The 16067-nt window shown below is 38.7% G+C and overlaps 2 protein-coding genes across 2 annotated transcripts; one reads left to right on the top strand and one right to left on the bottom strand.

The window, feature by feature from the left end:
- Window positions 1–420: 420 nt before the first annotated feature.
- Window positions 421–11035, bottom strand: LOC141756619 (methylmalonate-semialdehyde/malonate-semialdehyde dehydrogenase [acylating], mitochondrial-like). The gene is made up of 12 exons (XM_074616479.1): window positions 10861–11035; window positions 10533–10577; window positions 7916–7990; window positions 7331–7492; window positions 7090–7168; window positions 4970–5272; window positions 4552–4673; window positions 4042–4231; window positions 3727–3908; window positions 2916–3095; window positions 1546–1644; window positions 421–1428 (listed from the first exon to the last, which is right to left on the bottom strand). Exons 1-12 carry the CDS (start codon window positions 10897–10899, stop codon window positions 1324–1326), a joined length of 1581 nt encoding a protein of 526 aa, XP_074472580.1. The 5' UTR covers window positions 10900–11035; the 3' UTR covers window positions 421–1323.
- A 1757-nt stretch (window positions 11036–12792) lies between these two features.
- LOC141755881 (sterile alpha motif domain-containing protein 15-like) lies at window positions 12793–14917 on the top strand. Its single transcript, XM_074615192.1, has 3 exons — window positions 12793–12900; window positions 13028–13126; window positions 14698–14917. The coding sequence occupies exons 1-3, from the start codon at window positions 12814–12816 to the stop codon at window positions 14869–14871; spliced, it is 360 nt and encodes a 119-aa protein (XP_074471293.1). The 5' UTR covers window positions 12793–12813; the 3' UTR covers window positions 14872–14917.
- The last annotated feature ends 1150 nt before the right edge of the window (window positions 14918–16067 follow it).

Raw genomic sequence — 16067 nt, 5'->3', positions numbered from 1 at the left:
TGACAAGAACCTGATATTTTCAGGTGGAATTTCATTCATTCTCACTGTGCAATTTTGTTAATAGTCTGTTTATTGTCAATACTGTAAATACTGCTCCTATTTTTATACTTCCTTCTATTTTTTGTTTATTATTTGTTTAGCTCTTTTTTACTGTGTTAGCTGATGCATCTTGTTTTTTTGCACTATCCCCTTTGCTGCTGTACACTGCACATTTCCCCACTGCGGGACTATTAAAGGAATATCTTATCTTATTGAACCAGAATAACTCAAACATTACCAACAACTTTCCATCCTGTGGAGTTCATTGGATCTGCGCCTCCTTTGCTCCAGCATTCCTATGTTGGCTTTATGTGTATAATCAATAATACCCAGAATTGCTACAGAACCAGAGGACCATTTTCAACACAAATCAGTATTCAATTTAGTCAAATTACAGTGTCTTTATTCAAACCATTAACTACAGACTCAAATACTCTTGTTGTCATCACTTAAATTTTCAACCCCAAGACCTAAAGAAGAAGTCAAGGGGACAAAGTTTGAAGTAGATCAATCATTTTGGATGGAGATATGTCTAGCACTTTCCGTTTCATGATAACGGTTTATAGAGAATATCAGATGTCAAGTCCATGTCACGTAAAACACTGCAATTTCACTTTTATACCATTGATTGTGACCAGAAAAAGTATCACTCCGACAATACAGTACAAAACCGTGGACCTCTATCAGACACAGAAAACACCTTAATCCCAACAGTTTGATATACATTTAGAGGGACGAGAACTTCAGCCATTATGTCAGTTGTAACAGAGTAAAATACTTGGGTGTGCTCTTGTTCTAATATATTGTAGCATTTGCTCCATTTATATCTACATAATGCTCTGATAAACAGAGCAAGCTAAAGATCACAGGATAATGGTGGAAGACATTTGCGGTCACTGCTTTAAAAAGGACAGAATCCCTGATAATTTTGATTTCTACTGTAAAAAAAAAAACACAAGAGGACACAACAGATCATGAAAATGATCCACCCGGTGAGGACAGGACATGAACAGGAGAGAACAGGTAACCATGATAAAAACTCTCAGCACCATTCATTGCATCAGTCCAGCTCATCTTCCCTGTCTCAGAATGAGCTGTAATTTGCATGTGTGTTTGCGCAACAACATTTTCCAGGATAAGTTAAAACAAATCACCAACTAATGATCCCCAATGTGAATCTATATCTCAAAAAAAGACATGTAACCTTTTTTCCAATTCCATCCATCGGCTTCTTCTTAAGGCATATGAGAAGTCTCTGAAGGTTACGCTGGATGTGTGGTCAACTTAGCGTCCCATGGTTGGCATGGTAACAGCTGGGGTCGACACAGTAGCATCCTCAGCCTTCCACTGTGATGTCACAGTCTTGATCTGAGTGTAGAACTGGATGCCCTGGTGGGAAAGAGACAACTGTTGTGTCAGGTACCCGGTACATGTGCAATTTTTTTTTACTTTGAAGCAGAGTATTTTTTATGATCCAATACATGACAAACCACTTCTGTTATTTACCTGCTTGCCGTAGAAGTTGGTGTCTCCTCTGAATGAGCCTCTGGAGCCAGTGAAGGAGAACATGGGGAGGGGGACTGGGATGGGCACGTTCACTCCAATCTGTACAAATGCATAGACACATTAATGCATTATTAGAAATCATACATTAACTGCTGCAGAGGTACAAATACACCAAGTATAACTTTTGTCATTTGGTTGGCATAACCTTCCCACAACGGAGGGAAAACAGTATGTTTAAAAGCTAGGAGTGACAGATCAATATCACGTATTTTCATCTTTACACATATACTACTGAGTAAATGTGAGGGATACAATTGGACAAGACTTACAACTTTTGCAAATTGACTCCTGTTGCATTAACACAGTTTTGAGATTGTCCCATACTTTCTATGTATTGGCAGGTGACCCCTGACACAACTTCAGGTCGACAATGTGCCGATTCCTGACTATTATGTTGCTCTTAAAGGGGAACTATGCCCATTTTCAAAATTCATACATGTTATATGTATGGTTTAAGAAAGTCCAAAAAATGTTGGGAAAGGTGAACAACTTTCTCCCAAATCCAAAAACCAGAGTACTAAAACTCAAACTTGTGATGTCATAGTGTATTAAGTGGGGAGCTGCTCCATAGACAATGAATTGGGAGAGATATTACAGATGACATTGAGAGCACCCAGAGGAATGCTCTGAGTATATGATAACATTTTCTGTTTCTCATTAGGGTATAAATAAGAAAACAAACATTCTGTGGGTCCACAAAATCAGCCTCCCATTCATTGTCTATGGAGCAGCTCCAGACTTTATACCCTATGACATCACAAGTTTGAGACTTACTTCTTTGTTACTGGCTTTGAGAGAGAGGAGCTCATGTATAGCTCATGTGTAGCTCATACTGGCTATTAAAAAGTCCCTTCCTAACATGCCTTCAATGGAAGAGATGTAGAAGAATGATTACAGCAAGTAAAAACCATCTTAATGTACATATGGTCATTTGCATAATGTTTTAAGATGGACTTTAAAAAACGTTAACCTATCCTTTAATGGCACAAAAAAAAAAATAAGCGTGAAACTTGGATTTACAAGAATGAACTGTTAAAATTACGAGAAAATCTGAATTGGGCGTTTCACATTCATGAATACTTTATAGCACTATTCCTTTTAGCCATCAAGTTGCTCCAATAAATATTCACACTTCACATGAATTCTGTGTCTGTTTCCTGTTTTTGAAACTGAAAACCTCCCACACCAAAATGTTTACTCATCAAAGTCTCACACAGGTGACTCACTGAGGACCAGCTTTTTAATCCCTGACAGAAAACAGTATGGTGTCTCCAGTGTCCTTTTATTGGGCCCTTGTAAATGCGTCTCACCTGGCCGACGTCCACCTCATGTGTGTATTTGCGCGCTGTGGCTCCATTGTTGGTGAAGATGGCGGTGCCGTTGCCGTAGGGGTTGCTGTTGATTAAAGAAATCGCTTCGTCAAGACTGTCAGCCTCCAGGACGACAAGCACTGGTCCAAAGATCTCCTCTCTGTAACACTTCATGTTCGGCTGGAAAGAACAGCAGAATTATCCATTCAGAGTTTCCTCCAGCAAATAACATCATCTGCAACAAAAACTCCACACAAGGCATTATTAACAGAACACAGAGTACCAGTATGCTCAAACTTTAGGATGTTATATCAATAAATGGGGAAGACTGGGAAGAAGTGCTTTAAGTGCATTTAACACAAAGTCTTTAGTCTCCTGTTAAAGAAAATCTACCTCAACTTTGTTTTATTTTTCTTTAAAACGTACAAAATGTAATGCTGGGACCATGGATTTTATCATGTTAGTAGGGCTGTCAATCAATTAAAATATTGATTCGCGATTAATCTCATCGTCTATGATTAATCACAAATTAATAAAAAATTGTATCTGTTCAAAATGTACCTTTAGGTAGATTTGTCAAGTATTTAATACTCTTATCAACCTGAGTGGGCAAATATGCTCGCTTTATTGGAAATAAATTAACAACACAAAACAATGAAAATGTTTGTCCAGAAAAGTGGCAAGAAATTAGTGGCATTAAAATTAATTTGTGTTTATGCGTAATTATCGCGTTATCTTTGACAGCCCTACATATTAGGCATTTTAGTAGCTGAAAAAAGGCGTCAATGTTGCGCCAATTGCCAAATCTCACCTTAATGCTGCTCAGGATGGTGGGTCCTACAAAGTTTCCATTTTCATATCCTTTGACTTTGACATTTCTCCCGTCCAGCAGCAGCTTGCCACCCTCATCCACCCCACTCTGGATCAAAAACTCCACCCTGGCCTTGGCTTCAGGAGAGATCAGGGGACCCACATCTGCCCCAGGCTGATCACCTTCAGGATACATACGTAGATGTACATTTTCCCATTATAGCAAAAAGGGCAGCATATCAAAATGCATAAGAACTGATTCAAATAGGATCAGAGACATTTCTATTTGTGTTGACACAGTTACCAATTAAGTTACCTGCGTTGATGCGCAGCGATTTGGAGCGCTCCACCAGCTCTGGGAGCCATTCACGAGACTCCCCGACAAAAATAGCAGTGGAGAGAGCCATGCAACGCTGGCCAGCTGCTCCGAAGGCAGCACCCACCAGCTGGTTGATGGTGTTCTCTTTGTTGGCATCAGGCATCACCACACCATGGTTCTTGGCACCCTAAAAATGAAAAATGTAGGACACGGCTCTGTAGGGTTTCTCTCCACTTAGATTGTAGGACATCGGAGACAGCACAGTGCTACTAACACATGTTACAAACACAGGTGATTGACAGCCAAGCATTGAGCTGTTGTCTTGGTAACAGAATAGTAAATATGTTGCTCCATATGTTTTATGTCCATGAGAATAGGAACGGTGTTTAATATGTGGGTTAGCATGGAAAACAACACCTGCAGCCTCATGAGACTGATAATCCCTAATGTGAGCGCAGTATATTTAGTCTTAGGATGTTAAAATGAGTACTGTGAGTTCTGGCGTACCATGTTGGACTGCACCCTCTTGCCGTTTTTGGATCCCCGCTCGTAGATGTGCTCTCCAGCCGTGTTGGAGCCCACAAAGCTGATGGCTTTGATGGCCGGGTGGTCACAGATGAAGTTCACCGCTACACAAAGATACAAACTGATACTGTAAATCCTCTCTTCTCCATCTGTGCTGCACGCGTAAGGGCAATATAAGAGCACATAGGCCACGGAAAAAGAGATTCAAATCCCCTCTTTCCTCAAACACTCATGAATTACTTACGGATATAAGTTGCACATAATATGGAAATTTCCTATCTACATATTGCCAGGGGGTATATGATTAGCGTTTGAATCATCCTTGGACCTTTTCCCATTACACACACACAGATTGTGTGCTTCTGAATGAGCAGGGACACACACACACACACACACTCACCTGCATGCTGGCCGTGAATGATGTTGAGTGTACCATCTGGTGCCCCGGAGTCCTGGAGCAATTTGGCCAGGAGCATGGTGCATCCTGGGACCCGTTCAGAGGGCTTCATCAGGTAGGTGTTGCCACAGACCATGCCGATGGGGAACATCCACAGAGGAATCATGGCGGGGAAGTTAAACGGTGCGATACCGGCACATACGCCGATGGGCAGGCGGTAGGTGTAAGTGTCCATGTCCCTGGCGATGGAAGGTAACGTCTCCCCCAGCATAAGGGATGTAATGCTGCAGGCATGCTCAACCACCTCTGGGGGGGTGAAGATGAGGAGAAAGGATTAAACCTGCAGTAGGCAGAATGTTTTTGACATCAATGGGCAAAAGAAAACATGATAACCTTTCAGCATATTTTAATTCAAGTGGCCTGAGAGATAACTAGACTTCTGCACCTCCTCATGGCTCTGTTTTCAGGCTTTAAAAAAAAAACTGTGACAGGAGACTTTGGCCAATCACAGGTCATTTCAGAGAGAGAGCGTTCCTATTGGCTGTTCATTCAACAGAGGCAGCTGTCAATCACTCACAAACTCCGATCAAACTAGGCAGCGCTGATCAAATATGAATCGATATTCTGTTACTGTAATGCCTATTTCTCACCTCAAATGTTTTCAGAAACATTTTGTAGTGTATTGTTTAGCTGTAAAATGAGAAAGTGGCGGTGCTTGGTATTTCCTCAACTGATCTCAACGTGGCAGCCGGGTCACAAACTTTCTCACTTTACAGCTAAACAGTACACTACAAGAGGTTGAAATGAAAACATTTTATGCGAAAAATAGGCATTACAGCAACAGAATATTGATTCATATTTGATCAGCGCTGCCTAGTCCGACAGTTTGATCGGAGTTTGTGAGTGATTGACAGCTGCTCAGAGACGGCAGGCTCCAGCTCGGCTCTGATTGGTTGTTTTCCTCCGGTCTGTGGAATATTGTAGACGTCATTAGGAGCACCGGAGGACACAGAGGCACATGATTTTTTCCAGATTACCCATCTCGTGCACTACTGTCAGGATATAGTGACCATTTTATAAAATAACTTTATTAACCATATTTGCTCCAATTCTACCCACTGCTGCTTTAAGTAAACTAATAAAAAAAAGTTCAGAGATATGAGATACACAATAAACTAATGAGTGCATCTCTGCAAATTGTAATAGGAATGTGAGTTATTTAAGATGAGCTCATTTAATGTCTACATTACAATGCATTATGCAGTTTGCACTTTAGCCTCTTACTTAAGAATAACTTAACTGATTTATTTTCCCTATGAGTGAACTGTAATAGAAACTTCAAGCACTATTGGTCCCAGTACTGCAGGAAATCTCTAATGCTGGCAGCACACCTACGCACATGTAGCCTGTCTTTCAGCTGATAAGTTGAAAGTTAGCATGCCAGAATAAGTCGGGCATCCCAAAACTGGGAGCTGTACCAAGTACAAGAAATACTTTGGCAGCTCGGTCAGGTAATAACCAGAATATATCTCCCTTTATTTGCATGCGCGCGTGGCTCTTTTAATTTCTCAACAGGATTCTTGTTGATGCAAGTCTGCCAAAGTGAACGTGTGCACCTCAATGAGGGGAACTGCATAACTATCTTTATATAGCATGCAACCGACAGCAGAGCCTGCAGAGTGCTTTACATAAAAACAAACTAGGCAGTCACACTTTAACATCAGGGCTTAACAATGTGATGCAGCAGGGATACTGTTTCCTTAACCCTTGTTGTTATAATTGGGACACTGTGAAAGCATCTTGAAAAGCAGTTTAAGCTTCTATATGTCAACGTGGTCAAAACAGAAGCCTTCCTCCATTAGTAATTTAAAAGTCCCTTTTTGCAGGAAGTGTCTGGTTACATGCAAATAATTGACACCCTGCAGCCACTTAGTATCAGACTTTCATCCAGGCAATGGTATAAAGGGTTGCCAAAGATACAGACTTTTCATCAGGAGATACAGATACTATAGACAGCAGCTTTCCACAGGGGAATTTGATCTCCGCTATATATTCACCAGCACTCTAATCTAATCAGGATATCAAAACACAATAGCACGCTGGGAAGCCTACGCTTTACTTACGAAGTCCTCTAAATACATCTCCCTCTGCGTCAGCGAGCGTTTTGCCCTGCTCCAAGGTGATCAATTTAGCCAGTTCTTTCTGAAATATTAGAGGAAACACAGCTGACGATTAATTCAAGACATCAGTGAGGGGGAAAAGAAAACAGATAAAACAATTTCCCGGCTCTCTGAGTTGTTATCTTAAAATGGAAATGCATTGGTGAGAGAAAACAATCAACAAGCAAGTGACAAATTTCCGTACGATGTTATCCTTGATGAGCTGCTGGTAGCGCAGGAAGATCTGCTGCCTGCTGAGGATGGAGGTCTCGGCCCAGGGCTGATAGGCTCTGGAGCAGGAGTCCACGGCTGCCAGCATCTCCTCCTGGGTAGCTTTGGGAACACGTCCCACCACCTCATTAGTGGCCTGAGGAGAAGGAGACAGTCCATACAGACAAGTTGACTGAGAGCAGGGGGAAGTCATTACTTTGTATTACGGCATGTACATTAAATCATTAATATTAATAACCACGTTTGTTTTCTATCCTTTACAGGTTGGATGTTTTACGTGATGAAAGTTGATGGCTGTTTTTGTACGCTATAATTATCCATCACTGCCTTGCTCGAGGCATATACTTGACAAGCTAAATTACAGCGGGGCTGGACTTTTGGAGAATATAAAACATGACTGGCTGTGTAGACTGAGCTTTGATTTCTTAGAAATTGGCAAATCATGACTTAATTTCCTCCTCCCCAATATTCATACAAAGTTGTACTGGTTATTTGCAGCCAGCTTTTAGTAGAGATCTTGTTACAGCAGGTTAAATAAAGTTCATCTATGAATACTTACAGGGTTGTGAATGTCGAGCCATTCGGAGCTGTTGGACTCAACAAACTTGCCATCGATGAACAGCTTGGTGGTGGGCTAGAGGATCACAGAGGCATATGGTTAAATCCCTTCATGTCTGGTTACATCATTACTGAGTTCACTAAGGACATCTATCCATCACCACAACCTACACAAGAGCTTTCTAAAGCATTCGTTTTAGATCTCTTTACTTTCTATACGCAGAGTTGTGTTGACGGTTCATTCTCACGTTTCCAAATTGAAGTTTTCCTGATCTGACATTTCTATGCTTATGTTACATTAGCTTTCTCCCAATCTCATAATGAACACTAATTCTAAGCAGGTTTTGAGTATATTAGAGATGCAGCGATTAATCGACTGTCAACCATTAAATTATTTGCTATTTTAATAATCGATTTGAGTATTTTTTCAAGAAATAAGTACAAATTTTCAGATTGAATGTGAATATTTTCTGGTTTCTTTTATTCTTTATGATTTTAAACTGAATATCTTTGAGTTGTGGACAAAACAAGACATTTGAGGATGCCATCGTGGGCTTCGGGAAACACTGATCGACATTTTTCACCATTTTCCGACATTTTATTGACCAAACAACTATTCAAGAAAATAATAGACAGATTAATCGACAATGAAAATAATCATTCGCTGAAGTCCTAGAGTATATAAAATTGTATAGTGAATTAAGTGCACTCATAAGTCAGTATGCATACTACTATCAAAACACTTGATTTGAGTGTGCAGTTCCTGTACATTTTTGTCCCACAATTCAATGAACAAAGGAAAAGTAAGAGCATTTTATGTGAAGTTTTGGCAGTAGCTTTCATAAGCCAGAGTTCGATAGATGTCTGATGGCTTATTGATTTTCTGTTAGTATAAAACAGTATGTTGATTTATTGTATAATAACAACTGCAAAAACAGTACAGTATGACATTTAGAGAATAGTTTTTGTGCTGTATAGTTTGTATATAGAATGTAATTAGGACTTAGTTAATGAGTATGCAATGAGTACAATGTGCAATGAGACAGTCCTATGCAGGTCAAGATTTGACATAAGATGTCTCCAGATTTTGACTGTTGTGGCATTTTTTGGGGACTAGAAATGACTGCAAATCCTTACACAGAGGTTTGCCTTATTATATTATTTCTAGTCAAAAAAGAAATTGCCACAACAATCAAAAACTCGAGACATCTTATGCAGAGCCAAACCGCTAAATTGACCGGACCAGTACAATCAGCCAATATTAGCTTATCACAGATATATCTCTTTCTGCTAATACGTTGACCGATAAGTAACAAGAAATTGTAGTAAGAAATACCAATATATGTGACTTTTATTATGAAACAGTCTCTTCATTACATGGTCTGCCCACCAGGAAACATTGAAATGCTTATTTATTTATATTTGCACCAACCTGTCCACATTCAAATCACAAATCAAAACTCACCTTTTTAAAACTGCTTTTAATGTGTGATTAATATTGTGTGTTTTCTATTTGTATTTATGATGTCCTTTTTTTAAAGTTGATTTTATCTGTGTAAAGTGTCTTTAAGTTTTTATAAAGCGCTATATAAATAAAATTTATTATTATTATTATTTTTCAAAGTAATTGTGTCAGACTTGGTCACAATGCTTTAACAACCAAATGTAAGGGATCCTTATCAAAATGTTTATGTCAAATAACACATGTTACCCAATAAACTGTTATCTTATTTGTTAAAAATTCTAACTATTTATATTGTTTATGTATATAAATATTGATATCAAAAAGCTAGTGTCATTCTGGCTATTGTCTTAGACATGATATGATCTAAAATAACGGGCTGCATCTCAGCTAAAAAAACATGTGAATGTGAATAATAATAAAACAAACTTTGCAAACATTGTAACAAACATGGTATCACTTTTATATCATGATGTGTCCAATAATTACATTATTTCTCTATTAATCTTTAAAGGTCCCATATTATGCTCATTTTCAGGTTCATACTTGTATTTTTTGTTTCTATTAGAACATGTTTACATGCTGTAAGGTTAAAAAAAACAACTTTATTTTCCTCATACTGTCTGCCTGAATATACCTGTATTAACCCTCTGTCTGAAACGCTCCGTTTAAGCGCATTTTGACAGAATTGCAACGGAATTGCAACAGAATTGCGTTGCTAGACAACAGCTTAGGTCCATGTGTACTTCCTGTCAGCTGATGACATTCACATCCACTGCAACCAGGAATAAACTGGGACACATTTAGAATGTCTACATTTAAAATTGTGTCAAAGGTCTAAATATTGTATATTCGTGACATCACGAATGGGCAGAAATCCTGACAGCTTGTTTCGAATGCAGAGTTTCTGAATACGGGCTGTGTGTATTTCCTTGTGGATTGAGTGTTTTGATACTTTCACAGTATTTATATAGGACTTAAGCCTGCTTTATAATAAAAAAACATGAAAATCTCACTTTTTATAATATGGGACCTTTAACCCTTATCCATAATGCACATGGATAGAAGTGGGGTGACCTGTCAAACTGACAATAAGAACAGTCTGTGCTGAACACGTAACATTCATTCATTGCAGAGTTATGAAAGCTGGTCTTACCACTGAGGAGGAGGAGTAACACATGCGACCCAGCTGGCATGGGACCTGCAACAATTAAGACAGCATTAGTGAATTCATGTTAAACTCAAGGTCTAATGTTAAATGCATAAGAGACAATTCTGAGTGCAACATTGCTTGTTTTCCCTGTTCAATTAATACAAATAAAACCTAACTTAAATTGCACATGAATACTAAATGCTTGCATGAAGGAGGAGTGTGCAACGTGAGGCTAACGACTTTGTTAGCTAGCAGCTCAGGTTGTTAGTTGCATAAAACGTCCAATAAAAAGCAACTGTTCCTTAAAAACATGCACATTAATTTCTTTTACCTTCTTGTGCAAAAAGGACCTGAGGAGAATTGCTGCCATTGTGGAGTGTCTGGTGTCTCTTTTTCCTGCTCTTAAAGCCCAAAAGACACTGAAGAGAACTTCAGCTAGCAGAGCTGTTGCAGAGGACAGAGCGGTGGTGAGACAATGCTGCGCTTTAATGTGACCTACAAGACATCATGAGTGTGGATAGCATCGCAGAGCAGCGGTGCACATGATGTGTAGATCTGTGGAAGCTGCGTGCGGCGTCATTCGCTGCTTCCGTTCGATGTGGGCGGGACTTACCTGATTTAAGAGCCAATCACTGCGCGTTATTTACCACCCACCCTCAATTAGGAGAAGCTGATTGGCTGTTTGTATAAACAGGGACTGGAGTTGTCTCAGTTACTTGATAAACCTTCTTCAGGAACTTTGGTGTCAAACACCACAGTCCACACACCACATCATCCTTTTTTCTTTTCTTTTTATAATATGTTTATTGGGTTTTCTTATTTTCACAAACACAATGAGAATAAGAATAATAAAAAAAAACAAAAAAAAACAAACAAACAGTGGTACAGCTCAGATCACATACTTTGGCATGTAGAATATTTGTAAGATATTCCAAAAGGGATCGTCTCAAATATGACTTTACGCCAGCCTTGAACAGAGGGTTTCTTATCACTAATCCACTGTAGTAATATATTTTTTCTAGCAGCAAATGTAAGAATGTTATATAACCTTTTGTGGGCTGCAGTAGTTATATTTATTTCTAAAATCAAAGACATTGGATTCATTTCTAAATCCTTATCAAATATCTTTTCCATTTCACATAATATTTCAGACCAGTACCTCTGTAATTTATGACACGTCCAAAGGCAATGGGTTAAGGTACCTATTTCGGTTTTACATTTGAGACATGGAAAGTGAGGGGTCAAAAGAATGCCTGCGATTAGGGGATATATGTATTCTATGTATAATTTTAAATTGGATTGCTTTCATCCGGGTACATCATCCTTTTTTATCCATCATTCTCTTTTAAAACATCATCTTTTTTATCCATCACCCTATTAAACACCATCCTTTTATCCATCATTCTTTTACTTCTATCTATCTATCTACCTATTTATATTTATTTTACTTATTTTATCTTATTCTTTTTTAATCTTGCCTTAATTTGATTTGCACCCTGATTGACAGCCAGGCACCCCCACCCCTCTCAAGAGCACACACTGTACACAGTCACATGATATTGATCTTGCCCAGTTATGTTGGCTTTTTTAAAGTTTTCTTTATTTCTTTGTTTATTTTTATTTTTATTTATTTATACATTTTTTTCTCTCCATTTTGTTTTATCCATATTTCATTTTATTTTGTTATGAGGAAGAGAAAGAAAAAAAAGAAGAGAAAATATATATATTTATATATGTATATATATTTTCTTTCTTTTTTTGAAGGAGATGTTGTCACAGCAATATAAAATAGATATTAGAGAGGGAATTATTAATGTTTTACTTACTAACACTAGCTCTAAACAACGTATAATACATGATTAAAACCACTTATGCCAACATTTTTTATTTTAATCAAAGCAAAATGGAGAGAAACATTTATATATATTTTTTTAATTAAAAGTTAAAAAAATAAAAAAATAAACAAAGAAATAAAAATAAATAAATATTAAAGATCAATATCATGTGACTGTGTGTGTGTGCGCTTGAGAGGGGTATATATATATATATATCTCCATCTCCTCTCTCCTCCCTCCAATGACTGCCTATCTATGGAGAGAAAAGGGCAAAAGCCCTGAGCTATCAAACCAAGCTCACGAATTTACAAGTTTGGTGTCAAACATGTCGCTTAAGTTGCCTTACAACTTTGTCATATATATTTGTAACTGGACAAAACTTGCTTTTATGTGTGAAGGAAAACACTTATCAACACTTAAGAGTGGCAGGTAACAGTTTCCATGGCAACATGCTTACAGGCAACATGGAGTTCCTACAGTGGAGCAGTGATGATGTTGCAAGATGGATTGAGTCTTTAGGATTTCCACAATACGAAGTAGGTTAACATTCACCAGACTACAAACATATATAACATTAACCGGTACAGGATACTGTACTGAACCTGTCAGCTTCCAAGATATTATTTCAAAGCTCTCTAACCTCATTATACATTTCTGTCTCAGGCATGTTTCACGGAGAACCACGTCACTGGAAGAAAGCTCATTTATGTAAATGATACCTACCTGCCAAGACTTGGAATCACAGATTTTAAAGACATGAAGGTATTATTAAGGAGAGACAGAAACTATAGGGTTTTTTTATTCTAACCTTCAGAAGAGATTGATGTTATTATGGAGGCAGACTTGTTTACATATCAAAGCTGGAGGCTCACACAATGTTCAAGGCAGTTTCAACAGGCTGAGTAGCAACAAGATAATGATGTGAAAACTACTGTACTGTAGCTGTAAAACCTACTCTTATCAACTGGTGCAGAAACAATTTGATGAGTTAGTCTTAAGTGATACAAATTTTGGGGCCAATTAATCATTTTGTAGCCTAATTCATCAAGTAGAAATACCATAGAAATAGATTATTCTATATATTCTATGTCTATGAGAAATAACAAGCATTTGCTGGACATCAGTCTTAAGTGCATTTTTGCTTAATTTGGCTATTCATGGGATAAAGTAATATATTAAATAAAAAGAAAACCATAAGATTAGCCTATAGTAGAAATAACTGTTAGTTGCCAATATTGAGATCACGATTATCTATCACGATTATTCATTGATTTTAGCAAAAACAAAACTCAAATTAGGGCTGCACGATGTTGGAAAAAACTGACATTGCAATAGTTTTTTTTCTGCAATATGAAAAAATACAGGAATATTCACCCTACCCTTTTGCTATAGCTACATTTTAAAGTTAAATGCATCAATTTGGTGCACTTTGAGAGCAAAATTAACAACATTAAGAGGCTAGATATAAACGATTTTATGCTCTCAATTTAATCATAAACACATTGGTTGTATAGATAATATCCATCCCCAAAAGTGAATCCAAAACATCTGGATTGCTGGCTGGTGGCTGTTAGTTTAGGAAGCGTTTGATTTGATATGCAGCAGAGTTTTCTATGCACATTTTAAACCTCAATATTGCAGGCGATCCTGCCCAAACCGTGATCGCGATTAATACTCGATTAATTGTGCAGCCCTATTGCCACCTCAATCGTATTCAGATATCTCTCCAGTAAGCTCTAAGTGGACTGTAAACATTGCAAACCGGTGCCTAGTCTGTGCCAACTCAGTCTCACGTCACATTTGGCACTTTAACGCTTTTTCTTTGAAAAAGTGTGACATCCAATTAAAGCGTTGTAACCGAGCATCACTGCCAGCAGACACCTCAGATCAGCTGTATCACATATATATGCTGTTTACAGTTAAAGCGACTGTTTTTCTTATCCCTCCCCGAGGTCAGAACTAAATTGGCTAAAAGCGCCTTTATGTATTCAGCTCTACATTACTGTAGAAGCTTCAAACAACAAGAAAAAAAAAGAAAAAAGAAATGGTCTCTCTTGGTGACTGTGAACTGATAATGAAATATCTGGAGACAGACAGACCCAGTAAAGATTGTGCTCTATTTAGTCGAGATTTTTTGCACATAAGTCCTTTGATGCATTTGTTTTTGGGAGTATAACCTTGTCACTTCTTCCCTTGATGCCCCAATCTGGGTGAGATCTCCTCAAACGACCAGACACTCTCCCTCTCAGTGGGACTACCTTATCAAATGAAGGTGAGATACTGTAAACACACACTTTATCAAAGGACTCAACCCTGCTGTGTGCACCCTGCAGGTCATCTCTGCTCATGTGCGTGAGCTGCTGGGGATCAAGAAGACCCCGTGGAGTCGCAGCATCGCTGACCCTCCGCGGGACTGCTTGGCCTCGTACTTGGAAATAAAGAGCGGGACAGGTGAACATGCGGACAGCCTCACCTACCAGCAGTTCCTGGATGACTTGCGTCAGTGAGACTGGCATGAATCACAACAGTAAAGGAGTGCAGCAAAAAACCCAAGACATGTCAGTGTCATTTCATATCACCAACTGTCAGCTTGCGATGACTCGGATGACACACTCACAGGAGGCCACATGCAGGACTTGACATTAACACTTCCCACCAGCAAAATGCTTGTTGTGTCTGGTGAAAAAGCAGTTATTCTACTAGGTTTTTGTGCAGGTATAGCCAACGTGAGTGCAACATCTTTTAGATACATGTAATATCTGTGACTTTGAGCACACACATACAGTATGATGCACATTTTAAATAGCTCTTGCCATTCCAGTTCTGGATGCTTAAACCTGCAGTAGGCAGAACATTTTTGTCATCATTGGGCAAAAATTCCATAATAACCTTTCAGCATATTGCAATTCAAGTGTTCTGAGAGAAAACTAGACTTCTGCACCTCCTCATGGCTCTGTTTTCCGGCTTTAAATTATCTGACGGGAGACTTTGGTCAATCAGGTCATTTCAGAGAGAGAGCGTTCCTATTGGCTGTTCATTCGACGGAGGCAGCTGTCAATCACTCGTGAACTCCGATCAAACAGTCAAACTAGGCAGCGCTGATCAAATATGAATTAATATTCTGTTACTGTAATGCCTATTTCTCACCTCAAGTGTTTTCAGAAACATATTGTAGTGCACTGTTTAGCTGTAAAATGAGAAAGTGTGCTCCGGCTGGTGGGCGGTGCTTGGTATTTCCTCAACTGATCTCAACATGGCATGCAGCCGGGTCACAAACGTTCTCATTTTACAGCTAAACAGTACACTACAAGATGTTTCTGAAAAACATTTGAGGCGAGAGATGATGAGAATTTGATCAGCGCTGCCTAGTTTGACTGTTTAATCAGAGTTCGCAAGTGATTGACAGCTGCTCATAGACGGTAGGTAGACTCCAGCTGGGCTCTGATTGGTTGTTTTCCTCCGGCCTGTGAAATCTTGCAGATGCCATTATAGGAGCACTGGAGAACACCAGAGGCACATGATTTTTTTTTCGGATTACCTGTCTCATGCACTACTGTCAGGATATAGCGGCCGTTTTATAAAAATAACCTAATTATATTTGCTCCAATATTACCCACTGCAGATTTAAACCACTATTCCTATTGATCTCAGGTGGATATGTTAACTTGATGGGGCTATTGATCTGGAGTAGAAATCCTCAGGG

The sequence above is a fragment of the Sebastes fasciatus genome, chromosome 18, assembly GCF_043250625.1.
Source record: "Sebastes fasciatus isolate fSebFas1 chromosome 18, fSebFas1.pri, whole genome shotgun sequence".
Lineage (NCBI taxonomy): Eukaryota > Metazoa > Chordata > Actinopteri > Perciformes > Sebastidae > Sebastes > Sebastes fasciatus.
The sequence above is the reverse complement of the archived record's forward strand: the minus strand, read 5'-3'. Positions and strand labels throughout refer to the sequence as shown.

What these genes read in the sequence shown, in the direction of transcription:
- LOC141756619 (XM_074616479.1), bottom strand. Translation starts at nt 10,899, where the DNA reads ATGGCAGCAATTCTCCTCAGGTCCTTTTTGCACAAGAAG. An exon ending in GTTACTCCTCCTCCTCAGTG is followed by an intron (nt 7,991 to 10,532) that starts GTAAGACCAGCT and finishes GTGATCCTCTAG; the next exon opens with CCCACCACCAAGCTGTTCAT. An exon ending in ATCGCTGCGCATCAACGCAG is followed by an intron (nt 3,909 to 4,041) that starts GTAACTTAATTG and finishes TGTATCCTGAAG; the next exon opens with GTGATCAGCCTGGGGCAGAT.
- LOC141755881 (XM_074615192.1), top strand. Translation starts at nt 12,814, where the DNA reads ATGCTTACAGGCAACATGGAGTTCCTACAGTGGAGCAGTGATGATGTT. An exon ending in TAGGATTTCCACAATACGAA is followed by an intron (nt 12,901 to 13,027) that starts GTAGGTTAACAT and finishes TTTCTGTCTCAG; the next exon opens with GCATGTTTCACGGAGAACCA. An exon ending in CAGATTTTAAAGACATGAAG is followed by an intron (nt 13,127 to 14,697) that starts GTATTATTAAGG and finishes TGCACCCTGCAG; the next exon opens with GTCATCTCTGCTCATGTGCG.